This window comes from Microcaecilia unicolor, chromosome 6, assembly GCF_901765095.1.
Source record: "Microcaecilia unicolor chromosome 6, aMicUni1.1, whole genome shotgun sequence".
Lineage (NCBI taxonomy): Eukaryota > Metazoa > Chordata > Amphibia > Gymnophiona > Siphonopidae > Microcaecilia > Microcaecilia unicolor.
In genome coordinates, this window is record NC_044036.1 from 151,010,010 (window position 1) to 151,035,162 (window position 25,153).

The window sequence follows — 25,153 nt, forward strand, 5'->3', positions numbered from 1 at the left end:
GCAGTTGCCCTGGATCCCAAGCCTGCCTTTTGCTGAAGAAGGCATAGCCTGAAGGTAGGCTATGGGTCCCCCTGCCTGGGCCCCTGTATGTTTATTTATAGCACATAATATACCACAAGTGGTCCCTGAGGCAACTATGTGGTTTACAATTTCTATTTTAGGTACTTTGCACTGTACCTTATGGGCCTACAATCTAGGTTACATGTGGTTCCTGGGGCAATGGAGGGCTAAGTGACATGCCCAGGGTCACGTGGGTTCCCCAGGATCTCAACCCACTGCCGATTGTCAGGCAGCAACGGGAATCAAACCTGGTTCCCCAAGTCCACAACCTGCTGCACTAACCGTTAGGCCATTCCTCCACTCTAACACCAGACCTGGTAAATGAGGGAAATTAGACAGGTTGAATCAGCCAATATGACACCCTATGCCTGTGATGTTTCTGTGACCTTAAAATGTTGTCCCTCCATATAATATGCCCCCCCTAGATGGGAAGGACAGCTGCAAAGGAATCTAACAATGCTAAAGAATTAGCTAGCCAATGGTGGGCAACCACAACCTTCGAGGGCCACAAACCAATCGGGTTTTCAAAATTTCCATAATGAATATATGCATGAGAAATATTTGCATACAATGAAAGCCATATGTGCAAATCAATCTCATGCATGTTGATTGTGGAAATCTTGATAACCCAACTGGGTGGTGGCCCTTGAGGACTGTGGTGGTCCACCCCTGAGCTAGCTAGATCCATGGAAATGAAACTTCCCCCTTCACAGCAAGGGAATGTACCTGTTTAGGGCCCCGGGTCCTTTTACCAAGTGGCAGTAAGCATAATGCGGGCTTACCGCTCGCTGATAGGGAAGTACCACTGGGCTACAACACGCCATTTCCAGCAATGCAAATTTTTGTAGTGCTGGTGTGTACTCAGCAGTAATCGGGAAGTGCCTTGTGCTGCCCAGTTTGCAGGGTTAGCACAGAAGCTCTTACCACCACTTCAGTGGGTGGCGGTAAAAGTCCCCCGAAATGGCTGTGCGGCAAGTGCTTCACTTGCCGCATGGCCATTCCTTGAAAAAAAACGTTTAGGGGACCTCGGGGCGCATCAAAAACACGTGTCGATGCCAGCGCAGGCCCTCTTTTGCTGCAGCTTCGTAAAAGGACCCCTGGCTTTGCCAGGTGGATATATTTAACTGCAGAAAAGTGGACCATCCTGAGGGATGGGGGGTGATGCTGGATCAGGGAGGGGGAAAAACATGCAGGGATTTGATTTTAAATATAATGTGCACATTCTTCCACGTGTACCTGTCAGGGGTGTGGTTACATGGGGCCATGGGGGCCTGGGCCCCCCATAGATTTGGCCCTGGACCCCCCTGCCGACGACCCTCTTGACCCCCCCTCCCGCCGCCAACCCACCGTCGCCAGGGCCGTGCCTAGGGTCTCTGGCGCCCCCTGCAGACTATCAGTTGGCGCCCCCCCCCCCCCCCGTGAAAATGATCACGCCCCTCCCCATGAAAATGATCGCTCACCACTTGCCACACTGAAAGGAATTGTCAGCAATATTCTTAGAAACAAATTGCTATACATTGCAAAATAAGATAGCAGATGTAAATTCTCAAAGTGGACATATTCCAAACGCTAAAATGAAAATAAAATGATTTTTTTCTACCTTTGTTGTCTGGTGACTTTCTTTTTTCGATCATGCTGGTCCAGTATCTGATTCTGCTGCTATCTGTCCTCTTAACTCCATTTCCAGGGCTTCCTTTCCATTTATTTCTTTACTTTTCTCCTTTCTTCTTCATTTCTTGCTCTATATCCATTTCCAGCAATTTCTCCTCTCTCCCTGGGTCCTGCCCTCCCATCCATGTCTATTCTTGTCCCTCTCTGCCCTTCCCTCCTCCATCCATAGCCAGCAATCCTCCTCTCTCCCCTCCCCTCCATTTCCAGCAATTTGTCCTCTCCCTGGGCCCCCATGTCCATCCTTGTCCCTCTCTGCCCTTCCCTCCTTCATCCATAGCAGCAATCCTCTCTCCCCTCCCCTTCCAGCAATTTGTCCTCTCCCTGGGCCCTGCCCTCCCATCCATGCCTCTCTGCCCTTCCCTCCGTGCCCTGGGGCCTTTAAATCTTTTACTTCCGGTCGCAGCAGCGTCAGTGAAAGCGGAGCGCTGCCGACGTCTCCCTTCCCTTCGCGCTCTTGGTTCCCTCAGTGTCCGCCTTCTTCTGACGTCAGAAGAAGGCGGGACACTGAGGGAACCAACGAGTGCAAGGGAAGGCAGACGTCGGCAGCAGTGGCGTAGCTAGGGTAGTTGACACCCGGGGCCGGTCATTTTTTAACCCCCCCCCCCCCCCCCCCAAATCCAGTACTAGGCATACCGAGAATACAAAACACTCACGACCTATAGAGCAATTCTACCATACTATAAGCAGTCGTTTCTACGAGTCACACAAGGAAAAGGAAAGCATCTTAAGTGAGCACTAGAACATCAATTCACCTATTGTAAAACGAAACCAGATAGAATAGTACAGATCGTCGATCCTGCACAGTCAATGCCAACTGAAAGCCATGTCTTTTTCACAAACACAGATACACCCTAATCCACTATAGAATAAGTAATCATAAACTTTCTATTTAGACAAAAATTAAACTGAACCCCCGATGCCAGACTCTGCATACAATGCAACACCACAGAAACAGAAAATGTCCTCTAGTACTGTGCAAAATATAAAGACAGCAGATGTAAATTTGAAAAAACTAACAAATACCAATCACCACATTACAAATTAACAAATAGAAATAAAACAAATAATATCATTTTATTGGACTAATACATTTAGCTTTCAGAGGCCAAAACCTCCTTCCTCAGGTCAATTCAGTATAGTACTGTTACAGTGTCCTATCCTGATCTGAGGAAGGGGGTTTTGTTCTCTGAAAGTTAAGTCAAAATGTATTAAAATTAGTCCAATAAAAAGATTACCTTATTTACATGTTCTATTTATAAACATTTATTAACACAGCTAAAATACTATATCCTAAAGCAAAATAATAAAAATATATATTTACAGTTTGTTGTCTTTGGTTTCTGCTTTCCTCATCTTCTTTTCACCGTCTTCCTTCCATCCAGCATCTGTCTTCGCTCTCTCTCTCTGCCATCCAGTGTCTGCCCTCTCTAATGTCCCTTCCATCCACATCTGCCCTCTATTTCTGCCCCTTCCATCCACCATCTGCCCCAGTCTGCCATCTCTCTCTCCCCCTTCCATCCACCATCTGCCCGCTCTCTCTCCTTTCCCTCTAGCATTTGCCCTCTATCTCTGCCCCCTTCCATCCACTGTCTGCTCTTTCACTCCCTTCAATCCACTGTCTGCCCTTTCTCTCTGCTCCTTCGATTCACCATTTGCCCTCTCTCTTTCCCCCTCCCATCCATTCAGGGTCTGCCCTCCCTCTCACTCCCCATTCCATCCAGGATCTATCCCCCCTCTCTCACTGCCCCCTCTTTTCGGCTCCCAGTTCTCACCTGCGGCTGCCCCTAGTTCCAGATCCATTGATTCTCCCATCCACCCCTGCCCCAGGCATGACCCCATTCTCCCTCCTGCTCACTTTTCAGACCCCAGTTCCAGCTCTATGCCCCTTCTCCCATCTTTCTCCCACCCAGTCCCTTCTGCTATCCAAGTGCCCCCACCTTCACCCCATCTGTCTCCCACCCAGTCCCTTCTGCCCATCCGAGTCCCCCTCACCCCATCTGTCTCCCACTCAGTCCCTTCTGCTATCCAAGTGCCCCCCACCCTCACCCCATCTGTCTCCCACCCAGTCCCTTCTGCCCATCCGAGTCCCCCTCACCCCATCTGTCTCCCACCCAGTCCCTTCTGCTATCCAAGTGCCCCCCACCTTCACCCCATCTGTCTCCCACCCAGTCCCTTCTGCCCATCCGAGTCCCCCTCACCACATCTGTCTCCCACTCAGTCCCTTCTGCTATCCAAGTGCCCCCCACCCTCACCCCATCTGTCTCCCACCCAGTCCCTTCTGCTATCCAAGTGCCCCCCACCCTCACCCCATCTGTCTCCCACCCAGTCCCTTCTGCCCATCCGAGTCCCCCTCACCCCATCTGTCTCCCACTCAGTCCCTTCTGCTATCCAAGTGCCCCCCACCCTCACCCCATCTGTCTCCCACCCAGTCCCTTCTGCCCATCCGAGTCCCCCTCACCCCATCTGTCTCCCATCCAGTCCCTTCTGCTATCCAAGTGCCCCCCACCTTCACCCCATCTGTCTCCCACCCAGTCCCTTCTGCCCATCCGAGTCCCCCTCACCCCATCTGTCTCCTACTCAGTCCCTTCTGCTATCCAAGTGCCCCCCACCCTCACCCCATCTGTCTCCCACCCAGTCCCTTCTGCTATCCAAGTGCCCCCCACCCTCACCCCATCTGTCTCCCACCCAGTCCCTTCTGCCCATCCGAGTCCCCCTCACCCCATCTGTCTCCCACCCAGTCCCTTCTGCTATCTGAGTCCCCCCCCCCACCTTCACCCCATCTGTCCCCCACCCTCACCCTGCCTCATCTTCTCCCTGCCACCCGGTCTTTAAAAAGAAATTACCGACGCGATAGCGAGCGCAGCACCTCGTGTGCAAGTAAAAGAAGCGGATCCGATCATCTCATTGGGCCTTCCTTCACTGTCCCGCCCTAGAGGAAATAGGGAGTTGCGTCAGAGGAGGGCGGGACAGTGAGGGAAGGCCCAATGAGATGATCGGATCCGCTTCTTTTACTTGCACACGAGGTGCTGCGCTCGCTATCATGTCGACAATTTATTTTTAAAGGGCTGGTACGGGGGGTGCCAGGAAGAAGAGCAGCGGGAGCGGCGGCACCCCCCCTTTCTGGTGACACCCGGGGCGGACCGCCCCCACCACGCTACGCCACTGGTCGGCAGCGCTTTAACTGACGCTGCTGGCTGCTGCGACCGAAGTAAAAGATTTAAAGGCCTCGGCGGCGCGGGGCGAGGGTAAGCACCGCGGCTGCGCCCTCCAGAGGTGGGCGCCCCCCTGCGGTGCTTACCCCGCTTACCGCATCGGCACGGCCCTGACCGTCGCCTACCTTTGCTGACGGGGGACCCCAACCCCCGCCAGCCGAGGTCCTCTTCTTCCTTCGTTCTGTTTCTGAGTCTGATGTCCTGCGCGGCCACATTGCTGATCTGCAAAGGCAGGCTTCTACATGGCATGTTGCTAGTGAAGGAGTAGCCTAGTGGTTAGTGCAGTGGACTTTGATCCTGGGGAACTGAGTTCAATTCCCACTGCAGCTCCTTGTGACTCTGGGCAAGTCACTTAACCCTCCATTACCCCTGGTACAAAATAAATACCTGAATATATGTAAACCGCTTTGAATGTAGTTGCAAAAACCTCAGAAAGGCGGTATATCAAGTCCCATTTCCCTTGCCCTTTCTGACAGGCAGATACTGTTCCGGTTTGGCCTCCATTGTTTGTATAGATCCGTATTTCTCTCTTTCCAAGCAGAATTGGAACTATAGGTACAGAGTCATATTTTTAGATCTGACTGAAGAGCAGCAGTGTCTTTATTTTATTTACAGTAATTTAATTATGGCCTTTTTGAAGAAATTCACCCAAAGTGGTATATATTACATGTTCATAAGCCTCTTTCCAAATTAAAGAGGAGGCATGCAAACCAAATCTGAAAGAAGTGTATCGGTGCCCTCTACAGTCAAAGAGCGAGAAGACATTTAAAAGAAAAAAAATCTGTACATTCTATAACATTTTGTGTCTGTATATTAATTTGTGTAAGGAGTGTGTCCGAAAGGGTAAGAGTTGCAAAAATCTTTACTCTTTAGTTGTATTCAGCCAGCTGGTTATTTCCATTACATTGCTGTCACATCACCACAAACAACCAGAAAGTTATTTAAAAATTATAATGTGATATCATGTGCTCAGAAAACAAATCGTGCCTTATAAATAACATGAAAAAAATTCACTTTCAGCCACTGTCATCAATCATTGCACATCAAGCCTCCCACTTAGTCCAAATCTAATGTCCACAATAAGCACTGTAATCAACTTTTTCAGTACTTATCTTATTCGATGAAACTTCCAATCACTCATTCTTCACGGTTTGTACACTTGAAAGACAATGTCGGCAGCTGAAATAACTATGTGCAATGGATGCAGGGTCATGCAGGTTCTCAATCCATGAAATTCATCTTCCTAAAATTCATCTTCCCAACTCAGATCCAAGTTTCGCCAACTATATTGGCTTCTTTAAGGGAAGAAATCAGTGTTCAAAAATGAAAACAATAAAGCAAATATCTTCAATAAATCAAGACTTCTTCATATATATTAATTGACATACAGAAGGTCAAGCACCACTCCACTCCAAGATGGTGCTCAGGAGAAGCGAAGATGCTAAGCCTGCTTTTCAAATCAAGTAAGATGATCACAGCACATGCTCTACATAAGGCCGCTGAGAGGGGGGGGCAAAATTCTCCGGGCCCGGGACTCCAAGGAGGGCCCGGCACCGGGGTCTCTTGCCCTCTCCTGCTTCCAGGCCGCCGGCGCCGCAGTCCCCAGTCTCCACCTACCTACCCTCAGCTCCCTTCTGTCTGCCATCCGACCACCTTCATTTAAAAAAAAACTCAAAATTGGCAGCGCAGCACCTTCTGTGTGAAAGCGGCAGATCGCCTCGGGCGGCCCGTCCCTCACTGTGTCCCGCCCTCCTCTGATGTAACTTCCTATTTCCGCGAGGGCGGGACACAGTGAGGGAAGGCCTGCCCGAGGTGATCTGCCGCTTTCACACAGAAGGCGGTGCACTGCCGGTTTCAGATTTTTTTTGTTTTTTTTTAAATGAAGGTGGTCAGATTGCAGACAGAAGGGAGCTGAGGGTAGGTAGGTGGAGACTGGGGACTGCAGCACCGGTGGCCTGGGAGCAGGAGAGGGAAGCGACAGCAGTAGCGATTGGGGGGAGGTGGGGCGATGGCGATCCTTGGGGGGGGGGGGCTGGGGGCGGCCTTGCCCCGGGCCCAGCTCAGGCTCTCTGCAGCCCTGGCTCTACAAGAACCTTATAATGACATCCACTCTACTTCCCTGTTGAGACCTGTTGGAGAACCTGTGTTCCATTCAAAAGTAAAAGTAAATTTCTGTTCTTTACATAGCAAAGCTTGTGAAATATTATTTCCCCCCCCCCCCTTGGAAAATGCATTGTCAGTAGTACTACAAATCTGAAATCATGTAATTGGTGATTATTTTCAACCAATGGCACTTTCATTCTGGATTGTCTTATATTACTTAAATGTTCAGCTATTCATACTTTAATTTTACATGTGGTATATCCAATATAATATTTCTCACAAGGACAATTGATACAATACACGAATTCTGCAGTAGTAAAATCTGACTTCTGTTTTAAATAAAATACTTTATTTTGACCAGGGATTGGCACCTGTGATGTCCAAACTAAATCACAGCCACTACATTGTCCACAGCTAAAATGTCCAATCTGACAAGATTCATTTCTCAAAGCTGTAGTGGGTAACATAGAACTCATTAATTGATCCCCCCAAATTTTACTTCTCATGCACAAATCTAGGTGTTAAACTTAATTGAGAGTAAAACTCTAATACTTGCCAATGTTTTTATATTATTCACTTCACATCAAACATTTTGGGGAATAAGGCAGAACACCTTTACTTCCTGCATAGCATTGTCAGGCTTGGGTAACATTAACCATTGATGTTCAGCATATACCCCCGGATTCTATGCAGTGCGCCTAGAGATCCACGCCGAAATCGGCACGGATTCTATAGCAATGCACATAACTTAATTGGCTTAACAAGTTAATCAGCGTTGATAACAGCTCTTAACAAGTAATAATGAGCACCAGGGGCATAGCCAGACCTCGGCGGGAGGGGGGGGCCAGAGCTGAGGTGGGGGCACTGTTTAGCCACCTCCCCCTGCCGCTGACCCCCCTCCCACCATTTTGGACCACCCCGCCGCCGCAACCGCAACCCCCCCCCGCCGCCACTGCCTACCCCCTGCCCCGCCACTACATCAGGTACCTTGTTTGCTGGCGGGGGTCCCCAATCCCCGCCAGCCAAACAGTCTTCTTCAGCGCAGGTCGACTCCGGCACCTTCGTTGTGTGATCATGTTTCTGACGCCTTACGTCCTGCACGGGGCTACATGCACGGTGCAGGACGTAAGGCGTCAGAAACAGCAAAGGCAGGCGATGGCGGGTTGGCAGCGGGAGGGGGGTCCAGGGCCAAATCTACAGGGGCCCAGGCCCCCCGGCCCCACGTAGCTACGCCACTGCTGTAGACCCCATCGCTGCGCCTTTAATCTGCAAAGAAAACTGATCTGAAAATAAAAACATAATTCTTCTCCAAAACAAAATACATTAAGGACATCAAAAATCTATCTTATGTGTTACTACAAGTGCTTTTTGACGAGTAATGCACAATGTCAAAACATCCATTGTTACTAGGTAAACTGATTGATCTTCAAGTAATTGGTATTGCTGCAATTGTAACAACAAATGAGCAGAGTCCCAAACATAAGATTTAATGTTTTGGTACCAACGGTTGAAGAAATGCACCAAAATACTGGGACAAAGGTTCCAACAATGAACCAATTCCTGAGACAATTGGACGCCCCAGGTGGTTATTTAACGTTTTATGGACATTAATCTAAAGATGGTTCTGAGTGTGGGTTAGCAGCAGGTGGAAGAGATTGGGTCACATGAGTCTAAAGATGTCTTTCCTGTATGGGACAGCAGCTGATGGGAGGAGATTGGGTCACATGAGTCTAAACATGGCTCCGCAGTGTAGGACAGCAGCTGATGGGAGAAGATTGGGTCACATGAGTCTAAAGATGGCTCTGCAGTGTAGAACAGCAGCTGATGGGAGAAGATTGGGTCACATGAGTCTAAAGATGGCTCTGCAGTGTAGAACAGCAGCTGATGGGAGGAGATTGGGTCACATGAGTCTAAAGATGTCTTTCCTGTATGGGACAGCAGCTGATGGGAGGAGATTGGGTCACATGAGTCTAAACATGGCTCCGCAGTGTAGGACAGCAGCTGATGGGAGAAGATTGGGTCACATGAGTCTAAAGATGGCTCTGCAGTGTAGAACAGCAGCTGATGGGAGAAGATTGGGTCACATGAGTCTAAAGATGGCTCTGCAGTGTAGAACAGCAGCTGATGGGAGGAGATTGGGTCACATGAGTCTAAAGATGGCCCTGCAGTGTAGGACAGCAGCTAATGGGAGAAGATTGGGTCACACGAGTCTAAAGATGGCTCTGCAGTGTAGGACAGCAGCTAATGGGAGAAGATTGGGTCACACGAGTCTAAAGATGGCTCTGCAGTGTAGAACAGCAGCTGATGGGAGAAGATTGGGTCACATGAGTCTAAAGATGGCTCTGCAGTTTGGCATAGCAATAGATGGGAGGGGGTTGGGTTGGTGCATGAGCCACACCTCTTTCCTTTACCAGGACCCAGTTCCGAATAAAGTAGAATGGTGGCATTTTGGCCATCAGTACAGGACCTCTGAAAAACATCTTATTTCACTACCACACCAGACCACCTTTGATAGCCTTGCCTTGTCTACACTCTCAGAACTCATTCTCCCAGATCTGCTAGTTCCAGGAAGGAGGGGGGGGGGGGTTCGATTTGGACATGCATCCCAATGCCAGGTGACATCTGTAGTCCCTAATTCTACTCATTGAAATCAGTGCTGTAGGTACCAGAATGCATCACATTGGGGCTGCCAGAAGTGCAGCCCTGGCCTAAAATCTCCCCTTGGTACTGGGTATCTTGGAAGCCCTACTCCCTTCTGTAATAATCTGCTTTCCTCCTCTCTCTGCCTAACGTCAAGCTTCTCTTGAGAATCACTGTCCAGTCTCACAAATCAGAGCACTTCCTTTGTGATGTGTCGCTCAACTGAGCTTGGGATTTGACTCATCAAATTTGTTTTTGTTTACACTGATATGGTTACCTTTCTTCTACAGTGCAGCATTCACTAGAGTAAACCAGTAATAAAATGGCTAATAACTTCCTATTTCTGAGTCATTAAAACAAACACTTTCATAAGAAGGAGACGAGCACACTGGGGCTTTAGAAGGAATCCAGCAGAATTCTCTTATAGGTCGTATGCACTGTGTATGCCTCTCCCCCTCCCCCACATAGTCTTAGGCAATAAATTGTGTGTTTATTTCTTGAGCTGAAACATCTTTTATTATTTTTCTTTTCAGGGTCGTTTTAGCATCAACCTCCATGGGACTGGCCTCTGTTTACCAGAAACAACGAAGTGGATATCTCAAGGGAATTATGCAGTGGCCGAAATAAAAAAATCACCCGTAAGATAATTATTTAATCATCTCTGAAGATGGTATCATGTTACTTCTGTTATTTAACCCCTGACTACATCTGAAAGCCAGCATTTAGACATTCATATTGCATGGACAGCCAAATCTTGTGGAAAGGGGGTGTGATCCTGCAGTATTAGGAAGGAGCCAAAATATGGACATCCAACTATAATTTCAGAAGGCGAAGGGATGTCTATGTTCAAAAAGTTGGACATTGTTATTTAGATCTAGTGCTTGGCACATCATGGTCACTCTGAATAAGCAGCTGTCTATTGGAGGGATTATGGCAAGTCCTTAACTCCTTAATCCCCTAGTAGTTGCTGTCCCCCTCCCTCCCCTGAATGTGAAACTAGCAAGGGACAATAACTTCAGGAACTATGGAGGTTCATGGCGCAAAAATCTTTTTAAAATTACAAAAATCTTATACAGCATTGCAGAGTAGCCTAATGGTCAGCGCAGTGAGCTATGAACCAAGGGACCAAAGTTCAAATCCCATGGCAGCTCTTTGTGATTTTTCTTAATTGTGGGCCCTCCAAGGACAGAAAAATACTTACCATACCTGAATGTGTAAGAAACTTGCAAGTCTGAAGGCTATTGAACTGGTGTACATTCAAGTATAGTAGGTATGTTTCTATCCCTGGAGGGTTCATTAAAAAAAAACATTATAAGCACATGGAAATGACATGCATAAGGCTGCTTTTGACTCTTAGTCACTTATTGAGAAATGAACCCAGCTGGCCACAGACCTGATTCTAGAATAAAATCCAGGTTCCTCTGATAGATATCAAACTAATAGAAGCTCGTTATTTCCTATGCGTTGAGCTGATGAAGGCTGTTTAACTTTCTGCAGCTATTTATAAAGCAGGGTTGTCCAGCCTCGGTCCTCGAGGGCCACAATCCAGTCAGGTTTTCGGGATTTCCCCACTGAATATACATGAGATCTATTTGCATGCACTGCCTCCATGGTATGCTAACAGGGGGAAAGGGAAAGGGGAAATGGGACTTGATATACCGCCTTTCTGAAGTTTTTGCAAATACATTCAAAGCGGTTTACATATATTCAGGTACTTATTTTGTACCAGGGGCAATGGAGGGTTAAGTGACTTGCCCAGAGTCACAGGGAGCTGCAGTGGGAATCAAACTCAGTTCCCCAGGATCAAAGTCCACTGCACTAACCACTAGGCTACTCCTCCATATTCATTGGGAAAATCCTGAAAACCCGACCTGGCGAGGGCCGAGGTTGGACACCCCTGTTATAAAGGCTTTTGGTTAGGCCAGTGATTCTTAGCCCAGTCCTTAGGACATACCCAGCCAGTGTCTATGGAAATCTAGGTTATACATATCCACAGTTGATATCCTGAAACTTTGATTGTCTGGGTGTAGATTATGCCAAAAAAATCATAACTTGTGTGCTGATCTGTATTTCCATTCATGAAAATCGTCTTAGATTCATTACCTTCTAGAAGGGTCCTATCCACAGAGAGTGAAGGAAGCAGTAATCTGTCCAATCTCAAACTCTGGATGAAAATGGTCTTGATCATTTTAGCCCTATTTCTTACATGCCATTTTGCAACCTAGACACCTACAGAAAATTATCCTCTTCAATACCTGAGGTTTCCACTTAATTGGAAGCTCTTGGGGGCGGGAGGGGGGGGGGGGGGTAGGCAGCAGGGACTCATTGTACCTGAATTCTGATAATGCTGCTTTGAGCATCCTTTGGAAAGTCAGGCTAAAACTCCCTCCTAAGGAAGTATTTTTAGAACACGGGCAGATTTAGTGCTACAAAAGAACTGAAGTCAGAGCTTGGGTGCCCTTTTCTCTAAAGATGAGTCATTTTCCTTTGCTGAAAGCTTTTCCCCCTTCTCAAGTACCAGGCTCATAATAGTCATAGCTGGTGTTCAGCCTGAATTAGCAGCCAGAATTGTTGTACTCACTGTTTTTGAGATTGTTTCCTTTCTTCTCTTCCATTCTTTAGTTGTAGTGCAGGATAATTGATTTGTTTTATTCAGGATTAGTCATAGCGACTGTAGCTGTCAAGGATGCCAAACCTATTGCATGGGTTTATTTTTGTAGCCTCTCTTTTTGGCCACTGTATGAGTGTAGCCTAGTTATAGACTGTAGCTAAAGATCAGCCTGGTCCATCTAGTCAGCCCAGTAAGGTGGCTAGAGTCGTACCTCTGCTGCTCCATACAAAATGTGCAGGTTACCTCCTCTCTGCCTTTATTTAGGATTGTACTGGCCACTCCATGCAGGTTATGCCCCTCTGTGATGGGGTATATAGAACACTTCCCCTCACCCTTATCCTTCAGGTACTGCGAGCCACCTGAAAACCCTTAGTCCAGCCCAGAGAGGAAGTGAGACGGGAGGGGTGGAGCCGAAAGGACAGGAACCGGGAACTGTAAAAGGCAGAGCCAGAGTGGGGTTAAGGAGGCCCAGGGATAGAAGAAGTGTTCTCCAGTATACACCTTCACTACGTACATCTAGCTTCTATGACCTGGTTGAGATAAGCCAACTTTTTCATTTAAACACTTGTTAGCCTGGTTCTGAGGCCTGGCTGGCCCAGAGAGAGTGAGAAAGAAACTTTACAGATTGTGTTGGGGGGGGGGGGGGGGGGTTGGGGTGGCAGTCACAGGCCATGGACTGTGTTTGGGCCTTGTCAGCCACAGGCTCTTATCAAGACTTTTCCCTCTGAATTTAAGAGACTTTATCTTTTTGTGCCTGATCCTGTGAAGCAACAGGCCTCAGGCTCAGTGAGTAAAGCATTTACCTTATATCCCCAACCTTGGCTGGCTGTGTTATTTGGCATCTGGGTGCCCAGATTCAGTTATAGAATACGAGTGAGGTGAATAAATTTGCAGATGATACAAAACTACTCAAGTTTATTAAAACACAAGCGGTTGTGAAAAATTGCAGGAAGACCTTAGGAAATTGGAAGACTGTGCAGCCAAATGGCAGATGAAATTTAAGGTGGACAAATGCAAAGTGATGCACATTGGGAAGAATAATCCGAATCATAATTACCTGATGCTAGGGTCTACCTTGGAGCTCAGCATCCAAGAAAAAGACTTAGGTGTCGTAGACAATACGCTGAAATCTTCTGCCCAGGGTGCGGCAGCACCCAAAAATCAAACAGGATGCTAGGAATTATTAGGAAAGGGATGCAAAATAAGACCAAGAATATTATAATGCCTCTGTATCACTCCATGGTGCGACCTCACCTTGAGTATTCCATTCAGATCTGATCTCCGTGTCTCAAAAAAGATATAGCAGAATAAGAAAAGGTTCAAAGAAGAGTGACCAGAATGATAAAGGGCATGGAACTCCTGTCATATGAGGAAAGGCTAAAGAGGTTAGGGCTCTTCAGCTTGGAAAAGAGATGGATGAGGGCTGATATGATTGAAGTCTACAAAATCCTGAGTGATGTAGAACGAGTAGAAGTAAATCGATTTTTTACTTGTTCTGAAAGTACAAAGACTAGAGGACACTCAAAGAAGTTACATGGAAACACTTTTAAAACAAATAGGAGGAAATATTTTTTCACTTAATGAATAATTAAGCTCTGGAACTCTTTGGCGGAGGATGTGGTAACAGCGGTTAGTGTATCTGGGTTTAAAAAAAGGTTTGGACAAGTTCCTTGACGAAAAGTCCATAGTCTGCTATTGAGATAGACACGGAGAAAGCCACTGCTTGTCCCTGGGACTGGTAGCATGGAATGTTGCTACTGTTTGGGTTGGATTGGCCACTGTTGGAAGCAGGATACTGGGCTAGGTGGGCCATTAGTCTGACCCAGTATGGATAATCTTATGCTCTTATGTTGGCATTTATGCGCCAACATGTAGGCATGCCAACTTATAGTGTAACAAAGAGAGCGAACAAAGTACAAAAAAGGTCAAAACAGAAAAAACAGCACAAAGGGCCTTTAAAAACGAAGGGAACAAAATTCTTTCATTGAAAAAATAACTTTAATAATGAACTTTGATTGAAGAAAGACCTGACACGGGCCGTGTTTCGGTGCTGCCACACCTGCGTCAGGGGTCACACCAATGACGAGAGAATTCTACAGACAGTTTTCAAACGTCTTGATGTTTTCAGTGGAGGAGTGGCCTAGTGGTTAGGGTGGTGGACTTTGGTCCTGAGGAACTGAGTTCGATTCCCGGCACAGGCAGCTCCTTGTGACTCTGAGCAAGTCACTTAACCCTCCATTGCCCACTGCATTGAGCCTGCCATGAGTTGGAAAGCGCGGGGTACAAATGTAATAAAAAAATATATATAGTCCTCCGAGTATCACACGATATGGAACTTGGTATCCTCCGAATGTAATGTATAGCTACACGCACACCATCGGAGGATACCAAGTTCCATATCGTGTGATATCGGAGGAATATATCATTGAAAACATCAAGACGTTTGAAAACTGTCTGTAGAATCCTCTCTTGTCACTGGTGTGACCCCTGACGCAGGTGCGGCAGCACCGAAACATGGCCCGTGTCGGGTCTTTCTTCAATCAAAGTTCATTATTAAAGTTATTTTTTCAAGGAAAATTTTGTTCCCTTCGTTTTTAAAGGCCCTTTGTGCTGTTTTTTTCTGGCATGCCAACTTATGCCATGTCAACATCAGATGTAAATGCATGCACCTAAATGCGGCAGTTTAGTGCATAACTTACAGTATTCTTCTGTAAGTTATGTGCATAAATTTGGGACCCACCGATGCCCAGTTTAAGTCCCACCCATTTGTATGTTCCCTTGCATTTACATGCTAAAATACTGCTGAGCGTGCAGCTAGTACTTAGGCTTGTAACTGTAATAATCATGCATGCAAGTGCTAGTATTCTGTAACTTACACACACAGTTGCCTCTGGATTCTATAAATGGCGTGCAAATTTACACGTGCAAAACTGCATTCTATCCTGAGATGCACAATCAACTAGCTAACAAGCCAATTAGCGCCAATAATTGGATGCTACTGGCGTTAATTGAAAACATTTTGGATTTCCATGTGCGTCTTGCTAAGCACTATTATATAAAGATCCACACGTAAATCTTATAGCGCACAACTCAAAGGGGGCGTGGCCACAGGAGGGATATGGGCTGGTCAGGGGCATTCACTAAATATGTGCGCAATATTACTGAATACCGGGGATCCGCGCCTAACTTATGCACCAGGATTTACACCAGGTTTCAGTTGGTGTAAATCCTCGTGCCTAAAGTTTGGCATGGAAATTGACTCTAAGCGCTATTCTATAGATGGGACCTAACTCAGAGCGCCATTTATAGCACAGTGCTCCGCACAGATATTTTTCAGCACCGTTTACTGACTCTAGTCCTTGGTTCTTAAATTTAGCTGACTTGAAGTGTGAAAGTCATTTAGGGGTCCTTTTGCAGAGCGGCAGTAAGTCCAATGCGGGCTTACCGCTCGCTCTCTCGGGACTACCACCTGCCAAACGCGGCCACTGGTGGCAATCCTGATCCGAGCGTGCACCATTTCTTGGGGAAAAAGAAACCCCCCGGAAATGGTTTGCGCGGTTTTAACCTGGCGGTAATCGGGCATTGCCGTACACTGCCCGGTTACCGATGGGTTAGCGAGGGATCCCTTATCGCCACCCACTAAGGGCTCCCCATTGCATGGCAATGCGGTAAGTGTTGTCTTACCACATGGCCATGTGTGCAGGTTTTTTTTGGGGGGGGGTTTACCCGCTGTGGTATAAAGAGCCCTGGCGTAAGGGAAAATCAGGCCCCACCTACAGCACAGGGCCCTTTTTTCTGCACCTTGGTAAAAGAACCCCTTATTTTGCTTTGATCCCGATAATCTTGCTATATAGGGGGGTCCTCTGAGTTTATCCCACATCTCTATTTTTGTCCTGACCACCTCCATTGCGCCGCCTCCGAGGAAACAGGAATTTACGTCAGACAGGCGGGCCACAGTAGAGAGAAGGGGCCAGGACCGGCGGCAGGGCAGCCTCTGGGAATCGCTGCCACCGCCTTTGGATAAACGAGAAAGAAAAGGTAAATCGGTGGAAGGAGGCTGGGGAAGGAAGGTAACCTCCGCTCTCAAGACAAATCCCTCCTTTCAGTACCCTTCTCCACCACCTCCAACTCCAGGCTCCGCCCCTTCTGTCTCACCTCACCCCATGCCAGGAAGAAACTCCCTGAGCCCATACGCCGTGCCCCCTCCCTACCCATCTTCAAATCAATGCTCAAAGCCCACCTCTTCAATGTCGCCTTCGGCACCTAATCACTACACCTCTTCTCAGGAAATCTTAACTACCCCAACTTGACATTTCGTCCTTTAGATTGTAAGCTCTTCCGAGCAGGGACCGTCCTTAATTGTTAATTTGTACAGCGCTGCGTAACCCTAGTAGCGCTCTAGAAATGTTAAGTAGTAGTAGTAGTAGGGGGAGGTGGCAAACCGAGGTAGGGGGTGGTGGAGGCGTCGGCAGCTCATTCCTCGTCTTAGGGGTCGTCGAGAAAGTGGCGGTCGCTCATTCCTCAGGGGTGCAGGAGGTGGCAGATTATCTTGGGCCACCCCTGATTTAACTGGGTTTCAGTTTCGACCCGGGAACATTTTTGTATAATGGATCCTGTGCTGTATTGTGCAGCGCAGTCCTCCTTAGCGTAGAAGAATAAGTTAAAACTGTAGGAGGTGTGCTGTTAAGATGTTAAAACTCATAAAATGATGAGACAGTAAGCAAACGCTTACGCTTATGCTTAAAAGCATCCCTGTCGCCAGTTCTGCCTTCTTATAGAGTGCTGACTGACGGATGTGTTTAGAAAGGGGTTGTTGAAAGGTATATTGATAGTAACTTCTTGCAAAGAGCCATGTGCTCTAATTGACTAGATTTATATGAGAATCATTTGTATGTTCTACAGATTTTTGTACAGGGGGGAAAAAAGGCTAAGTCAGCAAAAGAAAAAGCTAGCTCCGTATCCCCGCTGTTCTTATAAAAGTACACTCTGCAAAAACTGTTTTAAAAAAGATTTTGCTTTGGCAAGTATTAACTGGTCTGCAGTCTATAGTGTTTGCAGTAATTACTTTTCCAAGCAGGACTTGGCAAAATAATTGTTGTTTCAGGCATTGGTCAGCACCGCTGAAAACCTTGTTTAAAAGATAACAATGTTTTAATAGGACAGCAGTTGGCTTTCTTCAGGAGAAAAACATTCACAAGATGAAGAGTTTAGCAAAATACGAAGGACCTCTCCAGCATAATGTCCTGCCAAAGGGCAAAGATAACAAAAATGAAACAGCAAAAAACCAGTTGAGGTGGCGTTAAGTGATCTGCATTGTTTGATGTGGTAGCAGGTCATGCATGGCAAGTTGTCATGTGTTGACTGAAATGTGCAGCTGATGCCCATTCCTCACGTTGAGGGGGCAATTTGACAACTGGCCACCTCCATTTAGATGCCCCAAGGATGTGCGTTAGGAGGCTTTCTGTGCCCAGGTGCCATTATTGAATACTTGATGTCTGCCAACAGCAATACCTTTGCTTTCTTTATTTATACATACTCTATATACGTGCAGACTTCTTATTGTTATTATATATTTAAAGAGAGCCCTCGCTTATCATGACGTCACTGTGAAAACAAAAAATCTTGAACCAATAAAACAGTCCAACCGGAACGATAATAAAAATCCTCACAAACATTTGAAATTTTTTTTTGAAAAAATCATAACCCCACTATAAAGGTACCGACACCCGAAGTTTTTTTTAAAAAGGAAAAGAAACATTTTCTCCATTTAGGTTAAAGCAAACCGCCTTCACCACGTTCTCCGGCAACGAATTCCAGAGTTTAATTATGTGTTGGGTGAAGAAACATTTTCTCCGATTTGTTTTAAATGTACTACACTAGTCCTAGTATTTTTGGAAAGCGTGAACAGATGCTTCACATCCACCTGTTCCACTCCACTCATTATTTTATATGCTTCTATCATGTCTCCCCTCAGCCGTCTCTTCTCCAAACTGAAAAGCTCTAGCCTCCTTAGTCTTTCTTCATAGGGAAGTCATCCCATCCCCGCTATCATTTTAGTCGCCCTTCGCTGCACCTTTTCCACATTCTACTATATCTTTCTTGAGATGCGGCGACTAGAATTGAACACAATATTCTAGACACTTACACGTGCAAAGTGTATGCAAGCTCAGGCACCTAGATTACAGAGTTGCCCCTTATGCACTTTGAGGGTTTGGTCATGTGAGTGACAGAAAGGCATGGAGTCCCCAAAAAATACAGTCAGAGGGCAGTTCAGTGTCAAAAAGAAAGGCGTTATTCTGTATAAAAAGGACTTTTCACTTTCAATAAAGTCTGTTAAACATAATCCTGGAACTTTGTTCTTGGCAGGTTCCACAGCTCACTATATAGTATTTTCCCTCATGAATCAGGTCCCTGTAGCTTGTCCCAGACACAGCTCTCACAGGTTAAGCAGTCACTTCTCAGATCTCTTTATTTAGGTTCCAAGTAATTTCTCCTAGCTTACTGGAACCTCATCTTCACACTAACTTCGGGTAAAAACGTCCACTGAAGGCCACTCCACTTTCCCAGACCTTCTCTGGGTACTACAGCCAACAGAAAATCTTGCCCACTGGGAGGAGCAGTTCAACTTCTTTCCTGTGTTCCTCTCTTGGATGAACTTAAAATTCCTTCAAATGGTTATCAATAGAAATCAAACAAAATAAAACATGGAAAAGAAAATAAGATGATACCTTTTTTATTGGACATAACTTAATACATTTCTTGATTAGCTTTCGAAGGTTGCCCTTCTTCGTCAGATCGGAAATAAGCAAATGTGCTAGCTGACAGTGTACATAAGTGAAAACATTCAAGCATTACTATGACAGTCTGACAGGGTGGGAGGATGGGGGTGGGTAGGAGGTATGCATGGGGACATCAAAGCATATCATTGATATTCTAACAGGATGGGTGTGGATTTCTATTGCTAACCTTAAGAGTGGACTAACAGGGCTACCAAACTCCTCTACTTCAAATGGTTGAAATGAGGTGGTCATATTGCAGTCTGAGATGAAGAATGCTTTAGTAGAAATCATCATATAGATGTTAATTTCCAAAGTGTTTAGGCACCTAACATTTGGAATTTGCTCATGACCTTCCCTTCCAGAGACCTCTTGCCTCAGAGACTCACCATGTGCTTCAGGACCTCTCTGAACTGTTCTGGCTCAGGAAATTTAACCTCCTCTTTGCTTGAGCTTTGCCCCTCTGGCATGGCACGTTTAGTGCCACCTGCTGTAAGGCTGAACTGTAACCTCAGTGAGGGACAGTTTCTAGGGATGCCTGCTACTCACTCCCTCACAGGGGCTAATTTGTCATTTTTGCATGTAAATGGCCTCTTATAAAAGTACGCACGTTGACACAATGACATGCAATTTGCCAGTAGATGTGTACAGGGGCGGAATTTGCTAGTACATGTGAACATTATCTATTTTAGAGTACGCACGTTGACATGATGACATTCAGTTTGCCAGTATACATGGACAGGGCCAGAGTTTGCCAGTACATGTGTACATTATCTATTTTAGTAATATAGGGGTGGACAGTTACTACTGCTCTCAAGCAGGTATAACTGTCTATGCCTTGAATGTAGGTGTGATTTTTTCACTTATGCAAAATTTTATAGAGATATGCGATTATGTGTCTTTATAAAATGGTGCATAAGTAAACACCTACTTGTCCTGTTAAACTAAATGCTGTCTTATAAAATTTCCCTGTTATTGCACTCTTTGGTGTGCACTGGGGTGGGGGGGAGGAAGCTACTGTATAATATGATATTGTACAGCAACTTAGTTTATTGTGGGAGTCATTAACCAGCAATAATATCACAAATTACTGACTCCTGCATTAAAGGAATAAACATTTTGTTTTCTGGAAGACTGCATAAATTTATTCACAATCTTGCAATTATATTAGAGCTCTTCTCTTCATGTAATACATGAAATACACAAGGAAAAGCGTTATAAAATGACCCCGTTTATCTCCATTTAGGCTGTAAACTCTTTAGGGATGGGACTTAGGACCCGATGCACAAAGGCAGCTGTAAAATACAGCTACTTCGATAAAATTTAATGAGTTGCAAACTGTGACTGATGCACAAAGGGAATAGCAGGCAAATAAGTTGCATGGAGCCCCCTTTGTGCATCGGTCACTGTGTGTAATTACGAGCTGTCAAATGCATTTGACACTGTTGTCAAATGTATTTGAAAGCTCCTGGTGAGACCCAATCTGACCCCAACACCCACCCCCGACTTCAACACCCTCTGCCGACCTCAAAGAACGTATACCTGGTGTCCAGTGGACCTTCGACCCCCCAAAAGCAGCAATGGCCCTGGTGGTCTAGTGACCCTGATCCCCCGCTTCCCATTCCTGGAAAAGATGGAGGCAGGAGGGTGGGAGCTACACTTCCTACCCTCCTGCCGCGAGGCCTGTCCTGCACAAAATGGGTGGTGCCTAGCCCCAGCCCAGTGCATCCTGGGATGCACTGAGCAGGGGCTATGTGCCATATAAAGAAGAAAGCTCCTTATAGGGTGCTTAGCCATACACTGGGCCGGGGCTTGGCACCACCATTTTGTGCAGGGTGGACTCTGAGGCAGGAGGGTGGGAGGTGTTGCTCCCGCCCTCCTGTCTCCATCTTTTCCAGGTACAGGGAGGGAAAGTGGGTTGCTGCCTTTGGGGGGGGTCTGGAGGGGGTGCGGGGGAGGGAGCTCCTGGGTCCACTGGACCACCGGGGAATATTAGAAAAGTATTCAGGGGCATCACCGATGGGGAGGTCGAGAGTTCAGTTGCCTTGCCTGGTGGGGGAGGGGCAGGAAATCGAGAGATGAGAGGTAAGGGAGCACAAGCAGGCAGCCTTTGCAGACGCTTGCCTGTGCTTCCCTCCTCTCCGACAGCTCCAGAGTTGTCATAAAATTTGCTCATTAGAGCTAGGCGCTCTGGAGCTGTGCATCCCCCGGAATGCTATTTAGAATATTAATGAGCTCATTGTAATACATTTGCATGAGGTTCTCAGTGGCTGCTAACGACACACGTTAGAGCCACAGAAAACCCCTTTCTGCATTACTGGCTAAATAAGGTTTGCTTTAGACTGGCTACAACCAGTCTAAAGCAAATGTTCCCAGCATGGTAAGCTTTGTGCATCTGCTCCTTACACCCACCACCTTTGTTCAGTTTTTTGTGCATCCAGTAACCATATTATTTTTGTAACATAAAGCACATCTAAATTGTTGATATCATATGTATAAGCAGATGCATTATAAAGAAGGCATTTGGCTGCGCCTTGCTATGAGGTAAACTGGGAGGGTGCTTGAGATGCACTGCATGTGCATATTATGTTTGACAGACTGCCAATTACAGCTGTGCACTTTTATGACAGTTATTTATTGGTATAGTAGACAGAATTTCTTTCTGATTTAGGAACTGCAATGTTAAGACACCCCCCTATTACTGTCATGCAGTCCGTTTTTCTGACACTGTTCCGCACCTTCTGCAGTTTGTTCCAGAAGGTTGGGCTATAAATTGTTAATACATCTGCAGCTTTATTTTAAATTCTGCTGACAGGATGGAACCAAAGTAACGGGGAAGTGTGGAGGCTACTGTGGGAAGTGTACTCCGTCCTCTGGAACTGGCTTAAGAGTGCAGGTGCTATCATGACAGTGATGTTATACCATTTCAGCCTGAGGTAAGTTGTTCTGTGCTTCTCATGGTTGTACAGTGAAGCCTTTATATGCCAATACGTTAATAAAATATTTACCAGTCAATATGCAGGCCAGTGGTGGTGAGCATTTTTTATTAATCTCACTGCCTCGGGCAGAATTAGGCCCTGATAATCAATGCTGAAAGCCGTGTCCGGCCAGTAACATTGACTATTTGGGGTTGAATGGACTGCTTCTTGCCACCAGAAGTTATGCAGGTCCTGCATAAGACAGTTAGTTACGGCTGAGTTGCATTAAGGGGCCTGATCCCCTGGTGGTGAGTCGGCTTGATGCCCCTTCTTGAAACCCTGCCCTTTCCAAAAGTAAAAACCTGCCCTATGTCCCCTCCCCATAACTGCCATCCCGCTGACACCCTAGAGCACCACAACTCAATCCAAGGGATTTGTAGGATAATGGGATCAGGAGCAATCTTCCTCTCTCCTGCCTCAGCAGCTGCCTTCATCAAAATGTCATCTCTGACCCCTAGTGGTAGTCTCACGGTATTACTGCTACAGGTCAGATTGCCAAGTAAGGACGTGAGCTCCTGAACTGATATTTGTTTTCTGCAAAAATGTGCCCACAAAGCTTTTTTCATGTTTCTATTTTCACTTTTTTTGTGCATTAATGAGCTACTTTGCATGATTTTACATCACTGCAGCTCAATAATGAAACATTTAGGTAAACTTTCTCATGAAGTGACTTTGCAAAATTGCACTTCAGGCAACAATAGCAAAAATTGCAGGCACTGTAGCATTTTTTGTGCATTTCCAGGTGTTTTGTGTTACTTTTTACAGAGTGCACTTTTGCAGAGTTACCTCGCACTTTAGTACATAGGGCCCATAGATTGTTAGTGGGGCAAGGATTCAGTTTTCATCAGTGGCCTAGCTACGGGTGGGCCTGGGTGGGCACAGGCCCACCCATTCTTGGCTCAGGCCCACCCCAGACAATTCAGCAGTGGCCATCTTGCTCCCCTCTCTCCCTCTTGTCTACATCCAAAATTGGCATTTGCCCCGCCCGACAAGGTGCAACAGCTCCCCCTCTCTCTAAACCTCCCCCTTCCCGGTATACCTCATCACCTTCTCAGGCATGAGCATCAACGCGCATCCACTGCCTGTGCCCTGCAGACTTCTCTCTGCCATGTCCCGCCCTCACTGACATCACTTCCTGTTTCCTCTCTGGTGGGATGTAGCAGAGGAAAACCTGTGGGACTGGTGCAGGCAGCGGTTGCATGTTGTTGCCACTGCCAGTGAAGAAGCTGAGGTACACCGGGGGGGGTGGCAAATGCCAGATCCGGGGGTGGGGTGGCAAATGCGGAGAAGAGCAAGCAAGATGCAGAATAAAGGGAGGTAATTTTGTGAGGCCCACCCAAAATAACAGGTCTGGCTGCGCAACTGGTTTTCATTGCTTTACCTTGTCACACAAAATGCTCCCAGCATCGGAACAAATTCTTTTCCTTGATTCTCACCTCTCGTCTGTCTTGACTAAACTCTACACTCCATGCTGTAGAGCCTGTTTCTGCCTATAGGTTGTAACACTATATAAATGTTTAGAAGTAGTAAATATAGTAGGGATGACTTGTATTGATGTTACCGCATGCCATTACCATAACAAAATAAACTCATTAGTCAGTCACACAGCAGGATTCAACCAATGTCACATTACAATGCCAGTTATCCCTTATTGCCCTGATTGTTTCAGGAATATACAGGAATATACTAGATTCCACAAAATCCTCAAATCGTTCCTATTCATACAAACCTTCACAAAGAACAACCATATCTCAAACAACTAATTATTATCTGAATTGGTTATTACTCTATTTCTCCGAGGACAAGCAGGCTGCTTGTTCTCACTGATGGGTTGACGTCCTCGGCAGCCCCCTCCATCGGAAAGTTTACTAGCAAAGGCCTTTGCTAGTCCTCGCGCGCCCATGCGCACCGCGCATGCGCGGCCGTCTTCCCACCCGAAACCGGCTCGAGCCGGCCAGTCTTCTTTCGTCCGCACTCGGTACGGTCGTGTTACGCCGTTCGTGCCCCAGAGAGTCGACCTCGCGCGTCCTTTTCGACGTGTTTTTGTCCTTTTTTTTTCCTTGAGAAAAGTTCGGGAAGCGCTCCGGTAGTATTCCGGAAGACCCTTTCGGGTTTTCTGCCCTTCCCGTATTTCTTAGTTTTTGCCCCGTAAGTTTTCTTTCGTTGTCGGGGTAGGCCTCTTTTGGCCTCGGTCGAGATTTTTCTCCCTCTAAATTTTGGTGCTTCAATTTTCGCCATTTCGGCTTTTGATTTCGCCGGCGTGATTTTTCCGCCCATGACATCGAAGCCTTCCAGCGGCTTCAAGAAGTGCACCCAGTGCGCCCGGGTAATCTCGCTCACTGATAGGCACTCTGCGTGTCTTCAGTGTCTAGGGGCCCAGCACCGCCCTCAGAACTGCAGTCTGTGTTCCCTGTTACAAAGGCGGACTCAGGTAGCGAGATTAGCCCAGTGGAACGTTTTGTTCTCGGGCTCTTCGTCGGCATCGGCACCGGAGGCATCGAGTGCATCGACGTCGTCAGCGTCCGGACCATCTTCCTTGGCTGCCGCTCCATCGACTGCATCGAGGCATCGGACCTCTGCATCGGCGCCGAGGCATCGGGCGACTGTATCGACGTCGGTGGTACCGAGACTTCGTCTGCTGATGTCGTCGGACGGAGGTGCATCGTCAGGAGTGCAGGTGAGGGCTGTCCATTCCCCTGCTGGTGGCGGTGAGCCTTCGGGTGGGTCTCCTCCTACCCTGAGGGCTCCTGCGGTACAGCCCCCCCGGGATCGACCCTCTTCGGTCTCGGCCCCGAGGAAGCGACGGATGGATTCTACGTCCTCCTCGTCGGTGCCGGGGAGCTCCGGTGACATGCTTTGGAAGAAGTCGAAGAAGCATCGACACCGGTCTCCTCCCCGCGTCGGCACCGAGAGCTCTGGGTCGCCGAGGGATTCGGCACCCAGCAGGCATCGGCACCGAGAGGACCGCTCACCCTCTGTTCAGGAGGTGTCGATGCGCTCCACTCTGGACAGCCCAGAACAGCCTCCTCGCCCGGAACAGGTTCTGGCGTCGACGCCTGCATCGACCTCTCAGCTTTTCTCTGCAGCCGCTCTAAATGAGAG

General features: G+C 47.0%; 1 protein-coding gene across 1 annotated transcript in view; it reads left to right on the forward strand.

Moving 5' to 3' along the window:
• The window catches only part of ADAMTS9 (ADAM metallopeptidase with thrombospondin type 1 motif 9), a 273,702-nt gene that overhangs the window by 243,261 nt on the left and 5,288 nt on the right, over positions 1-25,153 (forward strand). Inside the window, 2 exon segments of the mRNA XM_030205247.1 lie at positions 10,220-10,324; positions 21,889-22,009. Coding sequence (XP_030061107.1) covers positions 10,220-10,324; positions 21,889-21,981 — 198 coding nt within the window. The 3' untranslated portion in view covers positions 21,982-22,009.